This window comes from Pan paniscus, chromosome 12 (assembly GCF_029289425.2).
Source record: "Pan paniscus chromosome 12, NHGRI_mPanPan1-v2.0_pri, whole genome shotgun sequence".
Classification (NCBI taxonomy): domain Eukaryota; kingdom Metazoa; phylum Chordata; class Mammalia; order Primates; family Hominidae; genus Pan; species Pan paniscus.
The window spans coordinates 63607920-63634033 of NC_073261.2; the positions used below are offsets into that span (position 1 = coordinate 63607920).

Below are 26114 nucleotides of genomic sequence, written 5' to 3' on the forward strand. Positions count from 1 at the left end.
AAAAATATTTTAAGTTTAGTCCAAGTGAGATGTTACAAGTTGCCTTGTCATTGCTTTGAGATAACAGTAAAGTCTAGAAATCATTGAGAGGTGTAAGTGGTAGAAAGGAATGGCAAAACTAAAATCCTGCAACAATAAAATTTAGAAATCTAGTTTTCTTTCCTTTATATTTTTCTGTGTCCTCTAGAAAGGAACATTATAAAAATAGCTACTCCTTACCAAGCTAGATGCTTTACATACATTATTTCCAATCTTCAATAACCTGTGGAGTAGATATTAATACCATCATTTTATACATGACTACATGGAAGCTGTGAAATATTAAATGACTTATCTAAGGTTGCATAGCCAGTAAGTGGCAGAACCACCTCTAAAATTTCAACTCTAAAGTTTCTGGTCCAAAGAAGAAAGCTCAGACAAAACGGAGAAATCAGAAACAAGAGAACCAATAAAATGAAAATAGCATTATGTCAATTTGCACAAAGAAGCAGTAAGGTTGCCTTGAGAAAAAATATTAAGAATTCTAGTGACTGATAAATTCTAGAATTCCATTTTATAATGTCTAACAGTAGTGAAATAATTAACCCAAATAACTTCTAAACTGTATATAAACAATAATTAAAGACTACCTTCACTAATCTGATACATATATTCTTCACAGGCTTACCACTACAGAAGACTGATTAAAAGCTTCCCTATGATTCTACAATTTCAAATGATCTCTTTTCATCTTTCTTATTAAGGTAGCTAGTTATTGCAGTAGAGGTTAAGGGCAAAGGCCCTGGAGAAAATCAAGACTGGATAAAATCCCAACCTGTTAGCTATATAACTGTGGGCAAGTTACTTAACCTCTCTAAACCTCACTTTCTTTACCTGTAAAATAGGGTTATATCTGACTCACACCAGAGTTATTATAATGAGCAAATGAGATAACGTGTATAAAGCATTCTATTATACATAGTACCTGGTACATAGTAAGGGTCCAATAAATTTGTTACAGTGATATATATTTGGAGACTTCTGTTTTATTGGGATATTTTATATTAAATATAACTTCACTCTTTGTTACTAATGCTACTACTGGACATTACGGTTAAAGTCTTAACATTTCTTTATTAACCGTGGGGTTGTAACACAATGTGCAAAGAAAAGAAAGGTATTACAATTCCATTCAAAGAGCATACCTTTTCAGTGTCAGGACAATATACCAACAGAATTTCTAACAAAACCGAGGTTTTACAAGACAAAGAGAAGAACTTCAGCTCTTTGAAATTCACTAATTCTTTTGCATGAAATGTGAAAGCACATTAAAATGTAAGGGAAAGTATAACATTGTAACATGTTATTGCTACATGATGATCCGCAAAAGTCAATTTCATCATTCACCACTGAGGGGAGCTATAACCTAGGAGAGGTTTATCTATAGAATGCCAAGGTTATTTTAAAACTTTCCCATACCTTACAATATTCATTTCATCAACTCTTTTATTAAAATATATTTTAAATAAATTTGACAAGCATACCCCAATTCTCTTTTGGAGACTTTAGAAATAATAAGGTGGCTCATTATAACTATGTAATCATAAAGACGGGGGATCCTTATCCCTCTTCCTTTTTTCTCCATAGAGCATTTATGTAACCTACTATATATTTAGCATACATTATGTATTTATTTTATCTAACATACTAAATCTTTCATACAGTAATTTTTATCCTCTCTCTCACACACACACATATGAGTGTAAACTACACAGCGAAGAGATTTGTTAACTTGTTATCTGGTTTTTTTTGTTTTGTTTTGTTTGAGACAGGGTTTCACTTAGTCATCCAGGCTGGAGTGCGGTGTCACGATCACAGCTCACTGCAGCCTTGACCTTCTGGGCTCAAGCAATCCTCCCACCTCAGCCTCCTGAACAGTCAGGACCACAAGTATATGCCACCACGTCCAGTTAATTTTTTTTATTTTTTTGTAGACTGAGTCTCCTTTGTGTTGCCCAGGCTGGTCTTGAATCATATGTTTTATACACCACCATTTCCAATGCCTAGAACAGTATCTAGCACATAATACACGCTCAATGAATACTTAAGTGCTGAATGAATGAATACTGAATCATCTATTTAAAAGGTTAAAAATCTCTCATTAGATTATGTCAAGTAAAGCAAACTGCTAATACTTGAAACATGCAATGTCTACTTATATCAAATTTTGGTTTAAAGAAAATGTCTAAGAACATTTCTTTCTTCCTTTCTTTTCTCTTTTTTTTTTTTTCTTTCTGAGACAGAGTCTTGCTCTGTCGCTCAGGCTGGAGTGCAGTAGCACGATCTTGGCTCACTGCAACCTCTGCCTCCCAGGTTTAAGTGATTTTTCAGCCTCAGCCTCCTGAGTAGCTGGGATTACAGTCATGCACCACCATACCTGGCTAATTTTTGTATTTTTAGTAGAGACGCTGTTTCACCATGTTGGCCAGAATGGTCTCCAACTCCTGACCTCAAGTGATCCACCCGCCTTGGCCTCCCAAAGTGCTGGGATTACAGGTGTGAGAGACTATGCCCAGCCTAAGAATATTTAATCCCACAGATGGTAATACAGACAAATCTCATGAGATTGGCTTATGCAAGTTCAATAAAGTTGATCAGAAGAGCTCCTACTGTAACAGCATATGGATCCTTCACATGCTGTTTTACTGCCTCTAGGGTCTACTTTTCAAATTTTCTTCTGTATAGTTGATGGATGTTACTCACGTTATTCTTCTCTCTCTTTTTTTTTTTTTTTTTTTTTGAGATGGAGTCTTGCTGTATCACCTAGGTTGGAGTGCAGTGGCGCGATCTCGGCTCACTGCAACCTCCATCTCCCTGGTTCAAGCAATTCTCCTGCCTCAGCCTCCCGAGTAGCTGGGATTATAGGCGCACGCCACCAAGCCCAACTAATTGTTTTGTATTTTTAGTAAAGATGGGGTTTCACCATGTTGGCCAGACTGGGCTCGAACTCCTGACCTCAGGCAATCTGCCTGCCTTGGCCTCTCAAAGTGCTGGGATTACAGGTATTTTTCTCTTAAAAAGAATAATCCTTACAGGATTTATAACAGTTCACAGAGTTTAACTATACCATTCATTCACTCACTCCTTCAATAAATATTTATTGAGAAGCTACTACCCCAAAGGTAGTATGGTTTGAAAAAAAAATTGTGGTAGATACAGAGATGAATGAAATAAAACTTTTCCCTCGTTAAATCTACTTATGCAAGTAGGGGTCCTGTACACATCTCAGAAAACTGGCCTAGATTTTCCAGAGCAGGTAAAAAGAGTTAATACACCTAGACAGAGAAAAAAAAATTATTCTCAAATCTCACTATACAGGAGTTGATATTGGCAGAAAGAAATTAATGTCCTCCTGAAAACTAAAGAGGGAGATCTACCCCATTCTCGTCTATCTTCCAGGTGAGAATATAGCACTTCCTTTGTTTTGTTTGTCTTGTTTTGGTTTAATTACATAAACTCATCCTTTTGATATAGTTCATAATTTATGACAGTTGCCCTAATTTAGAGTATATAAATTAGTGTATTCTCTTGAGTTAATGTATTTCAAATGCTTTGGTCATAACATGTGCATCTGTGCTCTTTCCCATGCATTAAGAATATAGCAATTTCACAATCCTTCTGAAATCTCATAACTTCATAATATGAAAGTAAATCTATAACGGACCTGATCTCACTACCAAACTTCTCAGCTCTTTAGTCCTAAACATGGCCCAGTTACTGCCAGGGAATAAACAAAAAATTCCTTTTGTCACTGAGATACATACCAAAGTCAGGCATAGAAAGGAAGAATATTACACAAAGCATGTGATAAGCCTGTTATAAATACATTTTAGAACTTTAACAATTATCATGATGAACAGTCATGATGATGATGGCAATGGTAAAAGCTAATATTCACTGAAAATTATTTAATCTTCAAGCAACCCTATAATTGTATGACTGAGAATTTAAGAAATTTCCCAGTGATCACAGAGCTTGTAAGTAGAAGAGATAGGACTTGAAATCAGGTTTACCTGACTCCTGTCATCTGTATTATTTTCATTAGATTTCTGTGAATCTAATATATTAATAAATGTTTGGAGAGAAGGAATGTTAACATATTTTCCATTTCATCCTATGTCCACTCCCTTATTTGACAGATTTTTCCAAGAATTCCAAGCCTACATTATTAATCACTATATTTGGATAGGCTGTCTTCTTTAATTCCCAGTAAATGAACATTTATTGAATACCTACTATATGCCTTCCAGTCACTTGGGATTCCACAACATGTAAATTAACTTAAGATGATTATTAAGGTACCAATCTAGGATCTCTCAACCCAAATAAACAGTTAAAGCCCCGCCCTTCCTTCCTTCCTTCTCTTTCTCTCCTTCTCTTTCTTCCTCCCTCCCTCCCTCCCTTCCTCCTTTCCCCCTTCCTCCCTTTCTCTCTTTCTCTCTTTTTCTTTCCTTCTTTCTCTCTCTTGCTCTCTTTCTTTCTTGATGGAGTTTCACTCTTGTCACCCAGGCTGGAGTGAAATGGCACAATCTCGGCTCACTGCAACCTCTGCCTCCCGGGTTCCAGCGATTCTCCTGCCTCAGCCTCCCAAGTAGCTGAGACTACAGATGCCCGCCATGACGCCCAGCTATTTTCTGTATTTTTAGTAGAGACAGGGTTTCACCACTTTGGCCAGGCCGGTCGCAAACTCCTGATCTCAGGTGATCTGCCTACCTCAGCCTCCCAAAGTGCTGGGATACAGGCATGAGCCACCACACCCGGCCCACATACTTTATTTTTAAAGATTTCAAAGGTCATTCATGGTTCCATCCAACACATGTTTAGATGAGTATCTGCTATGTGATAAGCACTATGCTAGATGCTGACAGATAAAAAGATGAGTAAGACATGGGCTTGCCCTTAAACCCCAAACAGAATATATACACATATTTTTATATATATAATACACATATACACACGCATACATACAAACATACATATAATTTAGTATTGAAGACTTACAGTGTTAATAAAAGCATTTCTTACAAATAATTTTGTTACTGGCTATCATTTCATTAAAAACATTCTAAAAGCTACAAATCACTATTTAATTTTCTTAAGGCAACATTTTTCCTACCACCAAAATGCCAATGTACCTTAATAATGCATATATAAAGTTGAAAATGTGAAAGGTGAAGGAATTTGCCATTAGCTTACATTTTCTATGACAAATGTCCACTCTTTGTCTTCAAATTCTTCCGCATGAGGATCCTGTAACAAAAGCAAAATATGAAATGGAATTGAAATACATGTCTTTAGTCCAATAAATCCAATTAAGAAAATACATATAGCCTTGTTTTTAGCTTTTACTAGCTTTTAAAAATGGAGAGGCAGAAGAGCCTACTCTTTTCTTTTGCATTATTTTTATTATAATTTTTCTAACTTATATTTTAGGTTTGGGGTATATGTGCAGGTTTGTTACATAGGTAAACTCATGGCACAGGAGTTTGTTGTACAGATTATTTTCTCACCCAGGTACGAATTCTAGTACCCAATAGTTATTCTTCCTGCTCCTCTCCCTCCTCCCACCCTTCACCCTTCAACTTCCCATAGGCCACAGTGTCTGTTGTTCCCTTCTTCGTGTTCATGAGTTTTCATCACTTAGCTCCCACTTATAAATGAGAACATGCAGTATTTGGTTTCCTGTCCCTGCAATAGTATGTGAAGGATAATAGCCTCCAGCTCCATCCATGTTCCAGAAAAAAGCATGATCTCATTCCTTTTTATGGCCGCATAGTATTCCACTGTATACATATACAACATTTTATTTAGTCTGTCACTGATGGGCATTTAGGTTGATTCCATGTCTTTGCTACTGTGAATAGTGCTGCGATGAATTTACACACGCATGTTTCTTTATGGCAGAATGATTTATAGTCCCTCTGGGTATATACCCGGTAATGGGATTGCTGGGTTGAATGGTCCTTCTGCCACTAGCTCTTTGAGGAATTGCCATACTGCTTTTCACAAAGGTTGAACTAATTTACATTCCTACCACCAGTGTATAAGTGTTCCCTTTTCTCCACAACCTTGCCAGCATGTTATTTTTTGACTTTTTAATAATAGCCACTCTGACTGGTGTGAGATGCTATCTTGTGATTTTGATTTGCATTCCTCTAATGATCACTGATGTTGAACTTTTTTTCATACGCTTGTTGGCTACATGTATGTTTTTTGAAATGTGCCTGTTCGTGTCCTTTGCCCACTTTTTAATGGGGTTGTTTTGTTTTTTTCTTGTAAATTTAAGTTCCTTAGAGATGCTGGATATTAGACCTTTGTCAGATGCACATTTTGCAAATATTTTCTCCCATTCTGTAGGCTGTCTGTTTACTCTGTTGATAGTTTCTTTTGCTGTGCAGAAGCTCTTGTTTAATTAGATCTCATTTGTCAACTTTTGCTTTTGTTGTAATTGCTTTTGGTGGCTTTGTCATGAAATCTTTGCCAGTTCCTATGTTCAGGAAGGTATTGCCTATGTTGTCCTTCAGGGTTTCTATAGTTTTGAGTTTTACATTTAAGTCTTCAACTCATCTTGAGTTGATTTTTGTATATGGTGTAAGAAAGGGGTCCAGCTTCAGTCTTCTGCATATGGCTAGCCAGTTATTCCAGCACCATTTATTGAATAGGGAGACTTCCTCATTGCTTTTTTTGGTCAGCTTTGCCAAAGATGAGATAGTTGCAGGTGTGTGGCCTTGTTTCTGGGTTATCTATTCTGTTCCATTAGTCTACATGCCTGCTTTTTTTTTTTTTTTTTTTTTTTTTTTACCAGTACCATGCTGTTTTGGTTATTATAACCCTGCAGTATAGCTTGGAGTCAGGTAGCATGATGCTTCCAGCTTTGTTCTTTTGGCTTAGGATTGCCTTGGCTATTCAGACTTTTTGGTTTCATATGAATTTTTAAAAAGTTTTTTCAAGTTCTGTGAAGAATGTCATTGGTAGTTTGATAGGAATAGCACTGAATCTGTAAATTGCTTTGGGCAGTATGGCATTTTAATGATATTTGTTTTTCCTATCCACAAGCACTGGAATGTTTCTCCACTTGTTTGTGTCATCTCTGATTTCTTTGAGCAGTGTTTTGCAGTTTTCATTATATAGATCTTTCACCTCGCTGGTTAGCTGTATTCCTAGGTATTTTATTATTTTTGGGGCAATTATAAATGGGATTGTGTTCCTCATTTGGCTCTCGGCTTGGCTTTTGTTGGTGTATAGGAATGTTAGTGATTTTTACACATTGATTTTGTATCCTAAAACTTTGCTGAAGTTATTTATCAGCTGCAGGAGCTTTTGGGCTGAGACTATGGGGTATTTTAGATTAGGATCATGTCGTCTACAAACAGGGATAAACTGACTTCCTCTCTTCCTATTTGGATGCGCTTTATTTCTTTCTCTTGCCTGATTGCTCTGGCCAGGACTTCCAATACTAAGTTAAATAGGAGTGGTGAGAAAGGGCATCCTTGTCTTGTGCCGGTTTTCAAAGGGAATGCTTCCAGCTTTTGCCCATTCGATATGATGTTGGCTGTGGGTTTGTCATCGATAGCTATTATTTTGATATATGTTCCTTCAATACCTAGTTTTGAGAGTCTTTAACACAAAGGGATGTTGAATTTTATCAAAAGCCTTTTCTGCATCTATTGAGATAATCATGTGGTTTTAATCTTTAGTTCTATTTATGTAATGAATCACATTTATTGACTTGCATATGTTGAATCAACTTTGCATCCCGAGGACTAAGCTGACTTGATCGTGGTAGATTAGCTTTTTGATGTGCTGCTAGTATCAGTTTGCCAGTATTTTACTGAGGATTCTTGCATCGATGTTCATCAAGGATATTGGCCTGAAGTTTTCTTTTGTTGTGTCTCTGCCAGGTTTTGTTATTAGGATGATGTTGACCTCATAGAATGAGTTGGGAAGGAGTTTCTCCTCCTCAATTTTTTAGAATAGTTTTGGTAGGAATAGTACCAGCTATTCTTTGTATATCTGGTAGAATTTGGCTGTGAACTCATCTGGTCCTGGGCTTTTTTTGGTTGGTAGGCCATTTATTACTGATTCAATTTTGAAGCTCGTTATTGGTCCCTTTCAGGGAATCAATTTCTTCCTGGTTCACTCTTGGGAGGGTACATGTGTCCAGGAATGTATCCATCTCTTCTAGGTTTTCTAGTTTGTGTGCAAAGAGGTGTTTATAGTAGTTTCTGATGGTTATTTTCACTTATCTGAGGTCAGTGGTAACAGCCTCTTCATCATTTCTAATTGTGTTTATTTGGCTCTTCTCTCTTTTCTTATTAGTCTAGCTAGCAGCTTATCAATCTTAATTTTTTCAAAAAACCAACTTCTGTATTTGTTGATCTTTTGAATGAGTTTTCATTTTCTATTTCCCTCAGTTCAGCTCTGATTTTCGTTACTGCTTGTCTTCTGCCATCTTTGGAGTTGATTTGTCCTTGCTTCTCTAATTCTTTCAGTTGTGATGTTAGGTTGTTAATTTGAGATTTTTCTAACTCTTGATATGGGTATTTAGCGCTTTGAATTTCCCTCTTAACACTGCCTTAGCTGTGTCCCAGTGATTCTGGTCTGTTGCATCGTTGTTCTCATTAGCTTCAAATAACTTCTTGATATCTGCCTTAATTTCATTATTTACCCCAAAGTAATTCCAGAGCATGATGTTTAATTTCCATGTAAATGCATGGTTTTGAGTGATTTTCTTAGTCTTGACTTTTTTTTTTTTTTTTTTTGACAGAGTCTTGCTCTGCTGTCCAGGCTGCAGTGCAGGGGCATGATCTTGGTTCACTGCAACCTTCACCTCCTGGGCTCAAGCAATCCTCCCACCTCAACCTCCTGAGTAGCTGGGACTACAGGCACACACCACTGCACCCAGCTAATTTTTTGTATTTTCAAAAGAGACAGGGTTTTGCCATGTTGCCCAGGATGGTCTTGAACTCCTGAGCTCAAATGATCTCCTTGCCTCAACCTCCCACAGTGCTGGGATTACAGGAGCGAGCCACTGCACCTGGTCCGTTTTTTTGTATTTTTTGTAGAGATGGGGTTTCACCATGTTGCCCAGGCTTGTCTTGAACTCCTTGGCTCAAGCGATCACCCACCTCAGCCTCCCAAAGTGTCGGGATTATAGACATGACCCACTGTGCCTGGTCATACCCTACTTTTATAATACTTCCATAATTTATCTAAATTATAATCATTATTTAATATTAAGAAATCCTCTATTTTATTTTTGTTGATGCATATCACTATCTTCCCTCACTAACTCTACCTGATCAGAGACAGATAAACCAGTAAATGTACTATTAAGAAGCAGCTTATTAAGATATTAAATGCTAACATAAAGCCCTGCCTTCATTTTTATACCTGTATGTATCTTAAAAGTACCGCTAGCGGCAAAGTTTTCTTCAGTGCAGAGGTTAAATAAACAGTTGGAATTTCAAAGCACTAAAAGGGACTTGATAATCTAGACAAAATGGCAAATCAGCAGGGCTACTGATGCCCTTCCTCTTACCTCTCCCTCATTAACCCCAGAAATACCTTAGAAACCTGAGAAAGGGTAATGGATCTTACAACCAAATGCAACCTTTTTTTTTTTTTTTTTTTTTAATGAAGCACACTTTTGCAAGCATTTATTTGAGAAATATTTATGGGGGACTTAGTATATAAGGGATTGTAGAGATGTTACATGGATTCAAAGACAGTTGTCCTTGCCTTCAAAGACAAACACAGTAGTTCTAAATCCAAATAAATGTATGATGAATGAAATAAATGATTTTACCAGAGATTAGAAAATGACATACTACTTCTTACAAGAATGAACAAGAAAAACTTAATGAAAGAGAAAACATCTGGGCTGGGTGGGATTATATAAGATTTCCACAGATTTTAGAGTAAGTAAAGGCAAAAGGCAACAAAGTATAAGAAACAGAGAGAAAAGTAGTGGGGTCACATTACATGCCCATTTAACTTACTCAAGTCCACTCCATGTATCAGAGGTGAGGTAGGAATGGAGGTATCAAGAGAATGAGAGATTATCTCGATAAAGCATGCTTTTGGCTCAACATTGCACTCTAAGATTGAGCATACACGGATGGGAGATGGACTCTGATATTTCCCTACTGGGTCTCTCAGGTCCCATGTTTCTCAAAGAGAAACATCTTATTTATGATTGATTCCACTTTGGTCTACTAATGATCTTCTATTTCTATTGCCATAGTTGAGATCGTACCTAGGCTATTTCAAGATGAACGTGACTGGAGCATTCTCTCGGTCTCTCTGATCTCCATTCAATCTTGTACACAGATTAATTTTCCCAAACCACAGTTCTGACCATATCAGTACCAACTCAGATTTCTTTAACAACCCCTACAACTTATGAGATAAATTCCAAACTCCTTAGTTACTTCTTATGCCTGTTTACTCATTTTCTAGTATAATAGCATGGCAGCTGGCTGAGTTTGAGCTGTATTGAAGCAACTATTTTTATGAGTAAATTCACATAGGTAGATAAAAACCTGCCAAAATAAGTTTCTTTGGTGGTGGTGAACAGGGAAAGGGTAGAAAGAAAAGGGAAGTGGAAAAAATATACTTAATATTTGCTTCCACAGCTGGCTCTGCCAATAAACTGGTTTTAAGGAGAAAAAGAATTGTATATAAAGGTTGAAAGAGCTTTTCCATGATGCACTTAGGGCACAGAGAGTACTACTTTAGAAAGCAAGTAATACAGTGTGATGCAATGCAGGGGAGACATCATACCATTCTCCCTGCCTATCCCTCCCCTCTCATTTTGTATTTTGAGGAATGCAGCACAGCTCCAGCACAGTTAGTATCAAAATAATAATATAAAATATTTACTGAGCAACACCATGTCCCAGTTCTTGTGCTAAGTGTTTTACTCATCATAGCAACCTATGAGATAGGTACTATCTTTACTCCCATTTAACAGAGCAGAAAAATGAAACCTAAGAGATGCAGCTTCCCACAATGCACAACTAGTGTTTAAGCTATGTTGCTGTTCCAGGTCTGTCTGACTTTTACCCACTTTGTTGATTCAGTGTAGGCACCGTGCCCCCAGGATCTAGAAAAGTACCTGGCACATACCAAGGCTCTCAAGAATATTGGATTAATGAAGTAATGAATATATATCTTATAAATTAATAAATATTTAACAGCACCATATACATATGACATATATTAACTCTTAAAGCAATGAAATATGTTTTAAAGCACAGATAATGTATTATCCCTAAAATAATTTTTACCAAAGAATAATTTTAATGAGACCAAGAGGCACATCTTATAGGGCCAAGTCAGTAAAAAGATGTAAAATAAGCAGCAATGATGTTCATTTCCAAGGCACTTAAAAATGGTATCTCTACATAATTAACCATATTACTGAGCAGACAAAAACATTTGTAATGAGAATTGCTTCTAGCGTAATTCAATTAAGCCTTTTTTTATATCCTACTCTCCCTCTACTGTCTCCTTTCTTAGCACTGCACTAAAGAGAAAAATTAAAAATAGCTTGAAGAGCCATTGTCCTTCTCAAAATCCTAAAAGTCTTTTTAAAAAAAAATTTACTGGAAACAGCTATTTTCAATTTAACTCAAATCTCAAAAGCAGGCTAAAGAAATTAATTTTTGGTTAAATCACAGAAAAATTAAACATACTGATAACTTTCTTAAAAAGCACCTCCTCTATGAGGTGCTTTGAATTTACAACCAGCATTTTGCCTTTAAGCAGCAACACTTATAAATACTAATATCAATAAAATATTTATCAAATATCAATTTAAAACATATCTTGTTACATTAACATTAATAAGATATTTATCATATACTAATTTTAAAGCATCTTTTATCAAACAAGGCTAACAAAATGAAGGTCAAGACTCAGAATTCCACACTCCTCAGCTTTCCACAGGGAAGGCATTTTATAGTTTTCTGTGGGTAGAGTGTAGGAAGTGGTAAAAGAACTATGTCAGCTGATCTGAATTGTAACAAGTTCAAGAAGATCCCCGACTTTATAAACCATGAAATACTGCGATTCCTTTGCATTGTTATAAATTGCTATGTCCCTAAAAATAATGCACAGTAGGTACCAGACTGGACACAAATGTATAGAACAATGAACACTGAAATATTCTGTCATTTGGTACCCTGGTTATATAATAAATTCTATAGCCTATAAAAATGGAACTTACCTTAAAAAGTGTTACAGTGATTTCAATGTTTTCAGGAACAGGCCACACAACAACACCACGATAGGGATTTTTTATTCCAGGTTGCCAGCTATGTGCCTACCAGAATAAAAATGATACCTTCAATATGAAGTACGGGAAACGCAATGTTAGTAATTTACCAGAATAAAATGATACCTTCAATATGAAGTACAGGAAATGCAATGTTAGTAATTTACAATGGTATATTGACCCTATGTAGTATCCCTGAAACAAAAATGCTTAATCAAATAAAACTTTTCAAGCATTAAGCTTGGGCCAAGATAGTTATATCATATGACAGCTACAGATTACTATCTGTAAACAAATCTTCATCCCCTCATACACACAGAAGAACATGCAAAAATGATGAAAACATGATGTCTCATGTATTCAAAAGCTACTATCTGTTTAAAGTATTTTATTAGAAGAGATATTTTAAAAATTATTTTTGTGGACTAGGAACTTTAAGACAAATTCATACTTTAAAAGAAAAAACTAACTGTATAACTTTGCATTTAAGTTCATTTCCCACTAAACTGTAATGTTTATTTGGGGCAGATAAAGAACAGCATCAGTTTCTCCAGGTAATATTCCTAGTACTGATAATTATAGGTATTTTTTTCCTTGTAAATCTTGATTATCAAGGTTCCCTAAGGAACCTCCACACTCCAAAATTTGGGGGTAACCACCATAGTTCTTCCTTTGTGGAACTTCTAGTCAAAGTTGAGCTAATGGAAGATGGCATGCCAAGACATCTCAACTCAACTAAGTCTTCACCTCTATTGGCTACAGGACTGTCCATGGACATGCTATGAAAATTATAATAAAAGCTAACACTTATAGAGTACTTTCTATGTGCCGGTCCATGTCTTAAGAATTTACTTATGTTAAACTCATTTAATCTACATAAGAACCTTATGATGTTCTTCTATTATTCATTCATTCATTCACTCATTTGCTTAATTGATACTATCTGCCAAGCACTGTTCTAGGCCCTGGAGGAGTGAAAAACAATCTGCCTTGGGGGAGTTTACAATACAGTGGGAAGAGAACACAAACAGAACAATTAAGAAAAATATATAATATGTTAGGTAGAGGTAAGTGCTGTAGTGAAAAAAAAGTAGGGAAGAAGAACTGGGGGTAAGAAAAGGTAATATTTTTCAATAGGGTGCTTAGAGAAGACTTCATTGAGAAGATGACACTTGAGAGAAGGCCAAAAACAAAACAAGGTAAAGGAATCAGACATGTAAATGCATGAAAAGAGGTATCTAGGGAGAAAAACCAGCAACTGGAAAGGTGCTGAGGCTCTTATATAATAAAGAGGGCAATGTGGCTGGAACAGAGTGGTCAAGAGGATAGCAGTAAGACACAAGGCCAGAGAAATAAAGGAGGGTCCAATCATATAAGGCCCTGGTAGGTCATTGCAAAGATATTGACTTATATTTTGAGTGAAATGGGAAGCCACTGGAGGGTTTCAAGGAGAGGAATGACAATCTAATATGTTTCAACAGGCTTATATTGGCTAATGTTTTGAGAACAGGTTCCAAACATAAGAGAGAAACAGGCAGATCAATTAAAAAGCTACTGCAATAATCCAAGGGAGATGTGATGGTTACTTGGCTTGGGGTGGTAGAAAAGTGGTACAAAGGAGCCAGATTCTGGGTATCTTTTTATATTTTCTAGGTAGAGTCCACAAGATGTGCTGCCTGATTATAAGAGACAAAGAAAGTAGCCAAGGCTGATTCTAAGGCTTCTACCTTTTAGAAGAAAGGAATTGCTATTAACAGATAGGAGGCAAGACTATAGAAAGGACAGATTTGGGAAATAAGTTCAGAAGCTCCATTTCACACACATTAAATATGAGTTGCCTCTTAGATATTCAAGGGTGGATGTTCAAGTAAGCAGCTGGATTACGTGTCTGGAGCTGCAAATTTGGGAACTGTCAGCATACAGGTAATATTTAAAGTTTAAGAATACAGATAATACCAAGGGAGTGAGTACAGATAAAGAATATAAAGCTCCAAAGACTAAGTCTCGGAGAAAAACATTAAACAGGTCAAGAAAATGAAGAAGCCAGCAAAGGCCCATCAGTTGAAGCAAAAGTGTGGCATCCTGAAAGTCTAGTGGTAAGAGTGTTTCAAGAAGAGAACAATCACCTGTGCCAAATGTTGATGACAAGTCAAATAGGATGAGGCCTGAAAAACGGTCACTGGGTTTAACAAAGCAGAAGCCATTAATAAGGCCAGGTACAGTGGCTGATGCCTGGAATCCCAGCTACTTGGGAGGCTGAGGTGGGAGGATAGCTTGAGCCCAGGAGTATGAGTTTGAGAAGGCATTAATAACTTTACAAGAGCAGTTTCAGTAAAGTGATGAGAACAAAGACCTGACTGGAATGAATTTAAGAAAGAATGGGAAGAAACAAATTGAAGAGAGCAAATATACTCAACTCCTCTGGGGTGTTTTGCTGAAAGGAAAAGAAACAGGTTGGCGCTAGTGGAGAAAATCGTGGCAGAAGAGAATTTTAAGAAGAGAAAAATATTTTATGCTGATGGGAAATATTCAGTTGAGAGGGAAAATCTAATGATGCAGAAGAGAGAAGGGAGAATTGCTAATGTCCTTAACAGTATACAATAAGACAGATTGATCCTTCCTGGAAGCACAGACCATTCTTCCATAATAATAGAAAAAGAAGTTACAGTATATGAGTGCAGATGCAAGTCAGGCAGCAGATTTAACAGATTGAAAAACTGAGGGACAAACTTGCCCAAGATCACACAGAAAGTAAGTAGCAGAATTTGATTTGAACCTGGGCCAAGGAACCGAGAAGGGATCAAGATTAGGTAAACTTAGGTCCATGCAAATCTTATCACATCTTACTAGTTAAAATGCCAAAAGAAGATACAGGTTTAACAGTGTACACCAAATCCAATTTATGAATTGTTAATAATTCTCCCTCTATTCTCTTTCTATTGCCACACTGTCACAAAACTTCAGGTACAGAGATGGAAACAGAGGCTCATCACGAGACTTAGCATACCATAGTGAAAGGTACAGAACAGAGTTTTCTTGATTAAAAAACATCTCTCCAGAGATTTCTCTAGTCCCCTATTTCCATGTCTGTTGACAGCCCTAAAACAAAAACTCCACAAAGTAAACAATCTCCATTTTGAAAAGTAAATTTCTGTGCACCCTAGATAATCAATCAAAACTCCACTCTTAATACTTAATTAAAACTCCACATACTTAATTCTGAAAACTTATAACAACCTTAACTCTTATGGTTAATCAAGCTGTTTTTCTGGTCTCTTCAAGCTTCCCACAATTAAATTTTCATAGTTGTTCCATGCAATAAAAATGTTAGAAAAAGAGTGTAATCACTGAATCTTTCTAATCATCCCCAGCAGAAAAGACAAGGCTACCTATTAAATTCTCAATGAAAAATACCCATCAGAGATTTTTAGACCTGAAAATATCTTTAGATCTAATTCAGACCTGGATAAGGAAATTGAAGCAAGCAAAGAGTAAATGGTTTGCATGAACTCATACTAGCAACCAGGAGGAGAGCCCAGACTCCATGACTCACCAAACCCATATCATGCCCTGCTCTATCTCTGATTTGCATGGTAGTCAAGAAAATAGTCTTCTATCCCTTAGGACTTAATATTTCAGTGTATGACACAGTGATCAAAAGTGGGAAAAGCAGGGAATACGGAGACCGTCTAACAACTGGGCAGAGTTAGGAGAGGATAGCTTCAGATAATTTCCTCAGGTATCCTAAAGCTTGGTCCTCTAAATCCTCAGTCCTGGATCAGGGAATAGTAATTAGACTGCTGAACAAACAAAAATACAATCTGCTTAACAAACTAAAATCTTTTTATTATGATTAATAAAAGGAGACATTAGTATGCTAGTTCCTAAGTTGCTAGTACACTGCTTCTTTCTTACCATTCTATCCAGGAACTCTCTCCCAGCAAAAAGGTCTAACCGAGTTCTGGCTTTTTGATATTCCTTCTGGGGCTGTACAACCTGGCTGAGTTAAGACACTGTAATAGTATCAATTAGTCTAGCTAAATAGCTGACAATGAGTACAGTCAGGGCCAGCTTTCTATCGTTTAGCTAATTATTATTTACAGTTGGCCTTGAACAACACAGGTATGAACTGCACAGTTCCACTTACATGCAGATTTTTTTCAACCAAAAGCAGACCAAAATCAGTGTGCGCAAGATGCAAAACCTGCATATGTGGAGGGCTGACTTTTCACATATGCAAGTTCCACAGGGCCATCTTCAGGACTTTATGTGCAGATTTCAGTATACACAGGGGTCCTGGAACCAATCCCCCGTATATACCTAGGGACAACTGTACTAGTAGAAAGCAGAGGATCAGTAAGTTTCACCAGAGAAGAAACCAAGGACATTCAAAGTGGAAAATCTGACCAAAAAAAAAATAGTGTTACTGTTTTCTAAGAATTTACTACAACTTTTACCTCAAACAGTGGTAATCTGAACCTAGAAAAAGAATGACAAGTTTAATACAGGTAACTAGAAAGAGTTATGGTAATAAATATCTAATTGTACTAACCCACAGAGACACTAATTTAGGTTTTTAAGAGGTTGATATAGGAAAAAGCACACCACTGGCTGGGCACGGTGGCTCATGCCTGTAATTCCAGCACTTTGAGAGGCTGAGGCAGGTGATCACTTGAGGTCAGGAGTTTGAGACCAGTTCTGGTCAACATGGTGAAACCCTGTCTCTATTGAAAATACAAAAATTAGCCGGCATAGTGGTGGGCGTCTGTAATTCCAGCTACTTGGGAGGCTGAGGCAGGAGAATCGCTTGAACCAGGGAGGTGGAGGCTACAGTGAGCCAAGATCACGCCACTGCACTCCAGCCTAGATGACAGAGCGAGACTCCATCTCAAAAAAACAAAAGAAAAAGCACACCATATTGGCAAACATCAGCACTACGAGAGCCCTGATCATTTTTCATTCTGAGTAATAGAAAGGATTTCCCTATAAAATAAGTAGGCACAGGAACACACGTACAGCCATTTGGCTCCTTAGTATAGTTAGGAAAGGCAGATTATTTAATCATTTGCCAATATCCTAGTACAGCTAATGGCAGAAAAAGTTAGGATACATTATCCTGGTCCCCTTCTACAATTTTCCTCACATTTCAAGTCACATCAAAGATCCTTTGACATCTGCCAAAAACCAACTTGGAAAAAGGCAACACTTCTCAATTTTGGGTGACTCTATAAACTGTCTCATTCGCTAATTATTTCATGTCATATTCTTACCTAAAAAACGTGTACCTAGTACAGAACTGAGTACAGAGTTAGCAATCATTTGTTATTTCTGATTCCTGTAAAATTGAAATATTTCAGTGAAAATTTACAAATGCCATATAGTTTTTAAACTGACAATTTTCAATTTTTAAAACTGCATATATCCACATAAGATGTCATATATAAAGTCATCTTAGAGTTGTCAACATAACTGTCATTAGCCAAAGCTCTGCAGCTAGCTGTACTCTCCTTCTTGAAATGGTAGCACATTGCAAAGGCTGTAGCACAACCACAGAGCAAGGAAGTAAAGGTGGTAATGCCATGAAAAAAAATTGGTGAGGATTTTAAAGTTATGGTTTCTTTTTGGAATTCTCCAACCTCTCTGTGAGCCTAAATTTCTAGTAAGATTTAGGGCAACATAACTACTCTGCCATAATTTTTCTGGTCTATCCTAACTGCCCTGATTCCAATACTGTCACATATTGTAGTGAAACATAATTTATTTAAGCATATACAAATCAATTGCAGCCTGACAAAAATCTTTGTTATAAAAGCCATGACTTAAAGAGAAGAGGAAGGGAAGCTGCATATTGTGTTAACTACTCAGGGTAATTATTCTCTCAATCAAAAATTATTCTAGGATCAGATGTGGTGGATCAGGCCTGTAATCCCACACTCTGGGAGGCTGAGGCGGGCGGCTCATCTGAGGTCAGGAGTTTGAGACCAGCCTGACCAGCATGGTGAAATGCTATCTCTACTAAAAATACAAAACTTAGCCAGGTGTGGTGGTGCATGACTGTAATCCCAGCTATTCAGGAGGCTGAGGCATGAGAATTGCTTGAACCTGAAAGGTGGAGGTTGCAGAGAACCGAGATCACACCACTGCACTCCAGCCTAGGCGACAGAGTAAGACTGTCTCAAAAACAAAACAAAGATTCTATAATGAGATCCTAGTATATTTAGCTCCAAATTCAGACACGTACCTCAAAAAAGAGTGAGCAATAAACTGAGAAGTAAATTTTTTTTTTTTCTTTTTTTTTTGAGACAGAGTTTCGCTCTTTAGCCCAGGCCAGAGCGCAGTGGCGCTATCTGGGCTCACTGCAAGCTCCGCCTCCTGGGTTCACGCCATTCTCCTGCCTCAGCCTCCCGAGTAGCTGGGACTACGGAAGGCGTCTTATTATTTTATTGTCTAATCAGGTAATGAACTGACCTATCTGGGTGTCAATTCTAAACTTTTAAAAATAAAAATAGATAATATACTGAGGATCAGGAAAGAAAAATAGTAAGCTACACAGATGCCAAAAAGAAATGATTATTGTAGCTGGGCATGGTGGCTCATGTCTGTAATCCCAGCACTTTGGAAGGCCGAGGCAGGTGGATCACTTGAGGTCAGGAGTTTGAGACCAGCCTGAACAACATGGTGAAAGCCCGTCTCTACTAAAAACACAAAAATTTGCCGGGAATTGTGGCGTATGTCTGTGATCCCAGCTACTCGAGAGACTAAGGCAGGAGAATAGCATGAACCCAGGAAGCGGAGGTTGCAGTGAGCCGAGATCATCCCACTGCACTCCAGCCTGGGCGACAGAGGAAGAGCAAGACTCTGCCAAAAAGAAAAAGAAGAGAAGAGAAGAGAAGAGAAGAGAAGAGAAGAGAAGAGAAGAGAAGAGAAGAGAAGAGAAGAGAAGAGAAGAGAAGAGAAGAGAAGAGAAGAGGAGAGGAGAGGAGAGGAGAGGAGAGGAGAGGAGAGGAGAGGAGAGGAGAGGAGAGGAGAGGAGAGGAGAGGAGAGGAGAGGAGAGGAGAGGAGAGGAGAGGAGAGGAGAGGAGAGGAGAGGAGAGGAGAGGAGAGGAGAGGAGAGGAGAGGAGAGGAGAGGAGAGGAAGAGAAGAGAAGAGAAGAGAAGAGAAGAGAAGAGAAAAGAAAAGAAAGAAAGGATTATCATGTAGTTCAAACTCTTTCTAAAACATAGTACAAAGTAAAAGCTAGAATATATTCTGCTAGCTGCGCAACATGGTGAAATCCCGTCTCTACAAAAAAACAAAAAATTAGCCCAGCATGGTGGTGCATGCCTCTCCAGCTGCCTGGGAGGCTGAGGTCAGAGGATCACCTGAGCCCAGGGATGTCGAGGCTGCAGTGCTGTGATCATACCACTGCACTCTAGCCTGGGCAACAAGTAAGATCCTGTCTTAAAATATATATATATTTTCTGACCAACAGTTGCAGAGATTTGTTCCTGCTATGTGAGTTAAGTGGTAGTTAGCAGCAAGTAACATATATTTTAAAGGAAAAGCATCAGAAAACAGAAAGGTCTTTCAGAATAAAAAGTGGTTCTAGTCTTTAGATTTAACGTAACTGATAGCTAACTTAGCAGCTGGAAACAAATGTTTTTCAATCATTCTGAAATGTCATGGATCTCACTCTCAAGATTTCTTTTTCAGTTGCTTAACTTTTATAATAATATAATCATTTCCTTCATAGTTTCTGGAACTTATTTTTATTTCCCTATTTAGCTTATTATGTACAATTTATAAAGCAGCATTTTCTGTCTTTTTTTTTTTTTTTGAGATGGAGTTCCACTTTTGCTGCCCAGGCTGGAGTGCAATGGCACGATCTCAGCTCATTGCAACCTCCACCACCCGGGTTCAAGCTATTCTCCTGCCTCAGCGCCTGCGTAGCTGGGATTACAAGCATGTGCCACCACTTCCAGCGCATTTTGTATTTTTAGTAGAGATGGGGTTTCACCATGTTGGTCAGGCTGGTCTAGAATTCCTGACCCTCAGGTGATCCACTTGCCTCGGACTCCCAAAGTGCTGGGATTACAGGCATGAGCCAACACGCCCAGCCTAAAACAGCATTTTCATAAATACATGAACATACTGCATCATACTAACTTTTCACAAGAAGTACATCTGTGTTTCAAGAGAAATCACAATGATTCTAACGTATTCAGGGAAGATTTTAAAATGTTAAGAGCATTACAAATGGAAAATTCATCCAACAATAAGTAATTTCTTCTAGAAAATATTATATTCTAAGAAAATCAACCTGTAGCCTCATATGTTTGCATTCTGGATTCAAACAATGTTTGATACAATATGAAAAAGAATCTGGACCTCACAGAGAAATTATTTGACTAACTTTTCAATCTTTTCAATGTAAATGCAATGAAATAAAAAAGAATATCAAACATCAAATATAGGTATTCTTTTCTTTTTTTTTTTTTTGTAGAGGGGGGTTTCACCACGTCGCCCAGGCTGGTCTCAAACTCGTGGACTCCGGTAATCGATCTGCCTCAGCCTTCCAAAGTGCTAGGGTTACAGGCGTGAACCACCACAACCAGCCAGGGTATTCTTAATTGACCTATAATCTAACGCATTTCCTTATGTTTCTCATTTTCTCTTAGACAATAATTGCTATCTAATTTTTTTTCAAGCCCTGAATGTGGCATTCAAGCTAATTATTAAAAGAGATAAATCGTTTTTTGTTGATAACTAAAAACATTTAGAGGCTATTTCTAAAATTTATAGGTCTAGTCATATTCACCTATTATACTTAGTGGATAAACTTATATTGGTCCTTCCCACAAAAGCTTATATTGACCAACAAATGTTATGTTTCTTTTTAGAACCCCTTCTCATATGTTAATGGTAAGAAGGCATTCAAATTATAATGCTCTCAAACTATAAACATATGCTTTAAAGATGCTGCTGCTCAGGATGTGAGGCCACTGAAACTCTTCAATATTGCTGGTGAGAGTGCGTGGCAATTTCTTACAAGTTAAAAATGAACCTACCCTATTACCTGGTTATGCCTTTCCTTGGGATATGCCCAAGATAAAAAAATACTTTTCCCCAAAGACACTTGTACAATAATGTCTATAGCAGCTTTATTCACAAGAGTAAAAAACTGGAAAAAAAAAACAAATGTTCATCAACACAGGAAGAGATAATCATATTGTAGTATATTTGCATGGAGGAATACTACTTAGCAATAAACAAATAAACTACCAAAACACAAAACAGCATGAACAAATCTCAAAAACATTATGCCAAGTGAAACAAGCCTGACTGTACTACTGTACTATTTTACATGAAACTCAAGAACAAGCAACACTAGTCTTATGGTAACAGAAAATCAAAACAGTGTTCACCTCTGAGGGTTGGGAACTGCCTAGAAGAGGAACAAAAGAAAAAAGTGGGGGTGGTTACAAGATGGCCGAATAGGAATAGCTCTAGTCTACAGTTCCCAGCGTTGAGCGATGCAGAAGACAGGTGATTTCTGCATTTCCAACTGAGGTACCGGGTTCATCTTACTGGGGCTTGTCGGACAGTGGGTGCAAGACAGTGGGTGCAGCCCATCGAGCGTGAGCCAAAGCAGGGCAAGGCATTGCCTCACCCGGGAAGTGCAAGGTGTCAGGGAATTCCCTTTCCTAGCCAAGCAAAGCTGTGACAGACAGCACCTGGAAAATCGGGTCACTCCCACCCTCATACTGCGCTTTCCCAACAATCTTAGCAAACGGCACACCAGGAGATTATATCCCGCTCCTGGCTCGGAGGGTCCCACGCCCACAGAGCCTTGCTCATTGCTAGTACAGCAGTCTGAGATTGAACTGCAAGGCAGCAGCAAGGCTGGGGGAGGGGCACCCACCATTGCTGAGGCTTGAGTAGGCAAACAAAGCGGTCAGGAAGCTCGAACTGGGTGGAGCCCACCGCAGCCCAAGGAGTCCTGCCTGCCTCTGTAGACTCCACCTCTGGAGGCAGGGCATAGCTGAACAAAAGGCAGCAGAAACCTCTGCAGACTTAAATGTCCCTGTCTGACAGCTTTGAAGAGAGTAGTGGTTCTCCTAGCAGGGAGTTTGAGATCTGAGAACAGACAGACTGCCTCCTCAAGTGGGTCCCTAAACCCTGAGTAGCCTAACTTGGAGGCACCCCCCAGTAGAGGCAGACTGACACCTCACACGGCCGCGTACCCCTCTGAGATGAGGCTTCCAGAGGAAAGATCAGGCAGCAACATTTGCTGTTCAGCAACATTTGCTGTTCAGCAACATTTGCTGTTCTGCAGCCTTCGCTGGTGATACCCAGGCAACAGGGTCTGGAGTGGACCTCCAGCAAACTCCAACAGACCTACAGCTGAGGGTCCTGACTGTTAGACGGAAAACTAACAAACAGAAAGGATATCCACAACAAAACCCCATCTGTATGTCACCATCATCAAAGACCAAAGGTAGATAAAACCACAAAGATGGGGAAAAAACAGAGCAGAGATATTCAGAGAAGGACTGTGTGGTAGATAGAGCTCCCTCTCCCCTCTCCCCTCTCCCCTCTCCCCTCTCCCCTCCCCCCTCCCCCCTCTCCCCTCTCCCCTCTCCCCTCTTTCCACGGTCTCCCTCTGATGCCGAGCCGAAGCTGGACGGTACTGCTGCCATCTCAGCTCACTGCAACCTCCCTGCCCGATTCTCCTGCCTCAGCCTGCCGAGTGCCTGCGATTGCAGGCGTGCGCCGCCACGCCTGACTGGTTTTCGTATTTTTTTGGTGGAGACGGGGTTTCGATGTGTTGGCTGGGCTGGTCTCCAGCTCCTAACCGCGAGTGATCCGCCAGCCTCGGCCTCCCGAGGTGCCGGGATTGCAGACGGAGTCTCGTTAACTCAGTGCTCAATGGCGCCCAGGCTGGAGTGCAGTGGCGTGATCTCGGCTCGCTACAACCACCTCCCAGCCGCCTGCCTTGGCCTCCCTAAGTGCCGAGATTGCAGCCTCTACCTGGCAGCCACCCCGTCTGGGAAGTGAGGAGCGTCTCCGCCTGACTGCCAATCGTCTGGGATGTGAGGAGCCCCTCTGCCTGGCTGCCCAGTCTGGAAAGTGAGGAGCGTCTCTGCCCGGCCGCCATCCCATCTAGGAAGTGAGGAGCGCCTCTTCCCGGCCGCCATCACATCTGGGAAGTGAGGAGCGTCTCTGCCCGGCCGCCCATCGTCTGAGATGTGGGGAGCACCTCTGCCCTGCCGCCCCGTCCGGGATGTGAGGAGTGTCTCTGCCCGGCCGCCCTGTCTGAGAAGTGAGGAGACCCTCTGCCTGGCAACCGCCCCGTCTGAGAAGTGAGGAGCCCCTCCGCCCGGCAGCCACCCCGTCTGAGAAGTGAGGAGCGTCCTCCCTCCTCGTCTGGGAGGTGGGGGGGTCAGCCCCCCACCCGGCCAGCCGCCCCGTCCGGGAGGTGAGGGGCACCTCTGCCCGGCCGCCCCTACCGGGAAGTGAGGAGCCCCTCTGCCCGGCCAGCCGCCTCGTCCGGGAGGGAGGTGGGGGGGTCAGCCCCCCGCCTGGCCAGCCGCCCCATCCGGGAGGCGAGGGGTGCCTCTGCCCGGCCGCCCCTACTGGGAAGTGAGGAGCCCCTCTGCCCGGCCAGCCGCCCCGTCCGGGAGGGAGGTGGGGGGGTCAGCCCCCCTCACGGCCAGCCGCCCCATCCGGGAGGGAGGTGGGGGGGTCAGCCCCCCGCCCGGCCAGCCGCCCCGTCCGGGAGGGAGGTGGGGGGATCAGCCCCCCGCCTGGCCAGCCGCCCCGTCCGGGAGGGAGGTGGGGGGATCAGCCCACTGCCCGGCCAGCCGCCCTGTCCAGGAGGTGGGGGGGGCGCCTCTGCCCGGCCGCCCCTACTGGGAAGTGAGGAGGCCCTCTGCCCGGCCAGCCGCTCTGTCTGGGAGGGAGGTGGGGGGGTCAGCCCCCGGCCCGGCCAGCCGCCCCGTCCGGGAGGGAGGTGGGGGGGTTAGCCCCCCGCCTGGCCAGCCACCCCATCCGGGAGGTGAGGGGCGCCTCTGCCCGGCCGCCCCTTCTGGGAAGTGAGGAGCCCCTCTGCCCGGCCAGCCGCTCTGTCTGGGAGGGAGGTGGGGGGGGTCAGCCCCCGGCCCGGCCAGCCGCCCCGTCCGGGAGGTAGGTGGGGGGGGTTAGCCCCCCGCCTGGCCAGCCGCCCCATCCGGGAGGTGAGGGGCGCCTCTGCCCGGCCGCCCCTTCTGGGAAGTGAGGAGCCCCTCTGCCCGGCCAGCCGCCCCGTCCGGGAGGGAGGTGGGGGGGTCAGCCCCCCGCCCGGCCAGCCGCCCCGTCCGGGAGGGAGGTGGGGGGGTCAGCCCCCCGCCCGGCCAGCCGCCCCGTCCGGGAGGGAGGTGGGGGGGTCAGCCCCCCGCCCGGCCAGCCGCCCCGTCCGGGAGGGAGGTGGGGGGTCAGCCCCCCGCCCGGCCAGCCGCCCTGTCCGGGAGGTGAGGGGCGCCTCTGCCCGGCCGCCCCTACCGGGAAGTGAGGAGCCCCTCTGCCCGGCCAGCCGCCCCCTCCGGGAGGGAGGTGGGGGGGGTCAGCCCCCCGCCGGGCCAGCCGCCCCGTCGGGGAAGTGAGGGGCGCCTCTGCCCGGCCGCCCCTACTGGGAAGTGAGGAGCCCCTCTGCCCGGCCAGCCGCCCCCTCCGGGAGGGAGGTGGGGGGGTCAGCCCCCCGCCGGGCCAGCCACCCCGTCGGGGAAGTGAGGGGCGCCTCTGCCCGGCCGCCCCTACTGGGAAGTGAGGAGCCCCTCTGCCCGGCCAGCCGCCCTGTCCGGGAGGGAGGTGGGGGGGGTCAGCCCCCCGCCCGGCCAGCCGCCCCGTCCGGGAGGTGAGGGGCGCTTCTGCCCGGCCGCCCCTACTGGGAAGTGAGGAGCTCCTCTGCCCGGCCACCACCCCATCTGGGAGGTGTACTCAACAGCTCATTGAGAACGGGCCATGAAGACAATGGCGGTTTTGTGGAATAGAAAGGGGGGAAAGGTGGGGAAAAGATTGAGAAATCGGATGGTTGCTGTGTCTGTGTAGAAAGAGGTAGACATGGGAGACTTTTCATTTTGTTCTGTACTAAGAAAAATTCTTCTGCCTTGGGATCCTGTTGATCTGTGACCTTACCCCCAACCCTGTGCTCTCTGAAACATGTGCTGTATCCACTCAGGGTTGAATGGATTAAGGGCGGTGCAAGATGTGCTTTGTTAAACAGATGCTTGAAGGCAGCATGTTCGTTAAGAGTCATCACCACTCCTTAATCTCAAGTACCCAGGGACACAAACACTGCGGAAGGCCGCAGGGTCCTCTGCCTAGGAAAACCAGAGAACTTTGTTCACTTGTTTATCTGCTGACCTTCCCTCCACTATTGTCCTGTGACCCTGCCAAATCCCCCTCTGCGAGAAACACCCAAGAATGATCAATAAAAAAGAAAAAAAAAAAAAAAAAAAAAGAGATGTTGCCCAAGCTGGAGGATGTTTTTAAAATAAAGTCACTTATTTTCAAAAAAAAAAAAAAAAAAAAAAAACAGAGCAGAAAACCTGAAAATTCTAAAAATCAGAGCACCTCTCCCCCTCCAAAGGAATGGAGCTCCTCGCCAGCAACGAAACAAACCTGGACGGATAATGACATTGATGAGTTGAGAGAAGAAGGCTTCAGACGATCAAACTTCTCCAAGCTAAAGGAGGAAGTTCGAAACCATCGCAAAGGAGCTAAAAACTTTGAAGAAAGATTAGACAAATGGCTAACTAGAATAACCAGTGTAGAGG

General features: G+C 41.6%; 1 protein-coding gene across 34 annotated transcripts in view; it reads right to left on the reverse strand.

The window, feature by feature from the left end:
- The window catches only part of EHBP1 (EH domain binding protein 1), a 369744-nt gene that overhangs the window by 263137 nt on the left and 80493 nt on the right, over positions 1 to 26114 (reverse strand). For all 34 annotated transcript variants that reach the window (XM_055108336.2, XM_055108346.2, XM_055108338.2 and 31 more), the window contains exons 4-5: positions 12272 to 12367; positions 5236 to 5289 (exon numbers count right to left, since the gene is read on the reverse strand). In XM_055108336.2, the coding sequence (XP_054964311.1) occupies positions 5236 to 5289; positions 12272 to 12367 (150 nt within the window). The remainder of the gene's footprint in view (positions 1 to 5235; positions 5290 to 12271; positions 12368 to 26114) is intronic.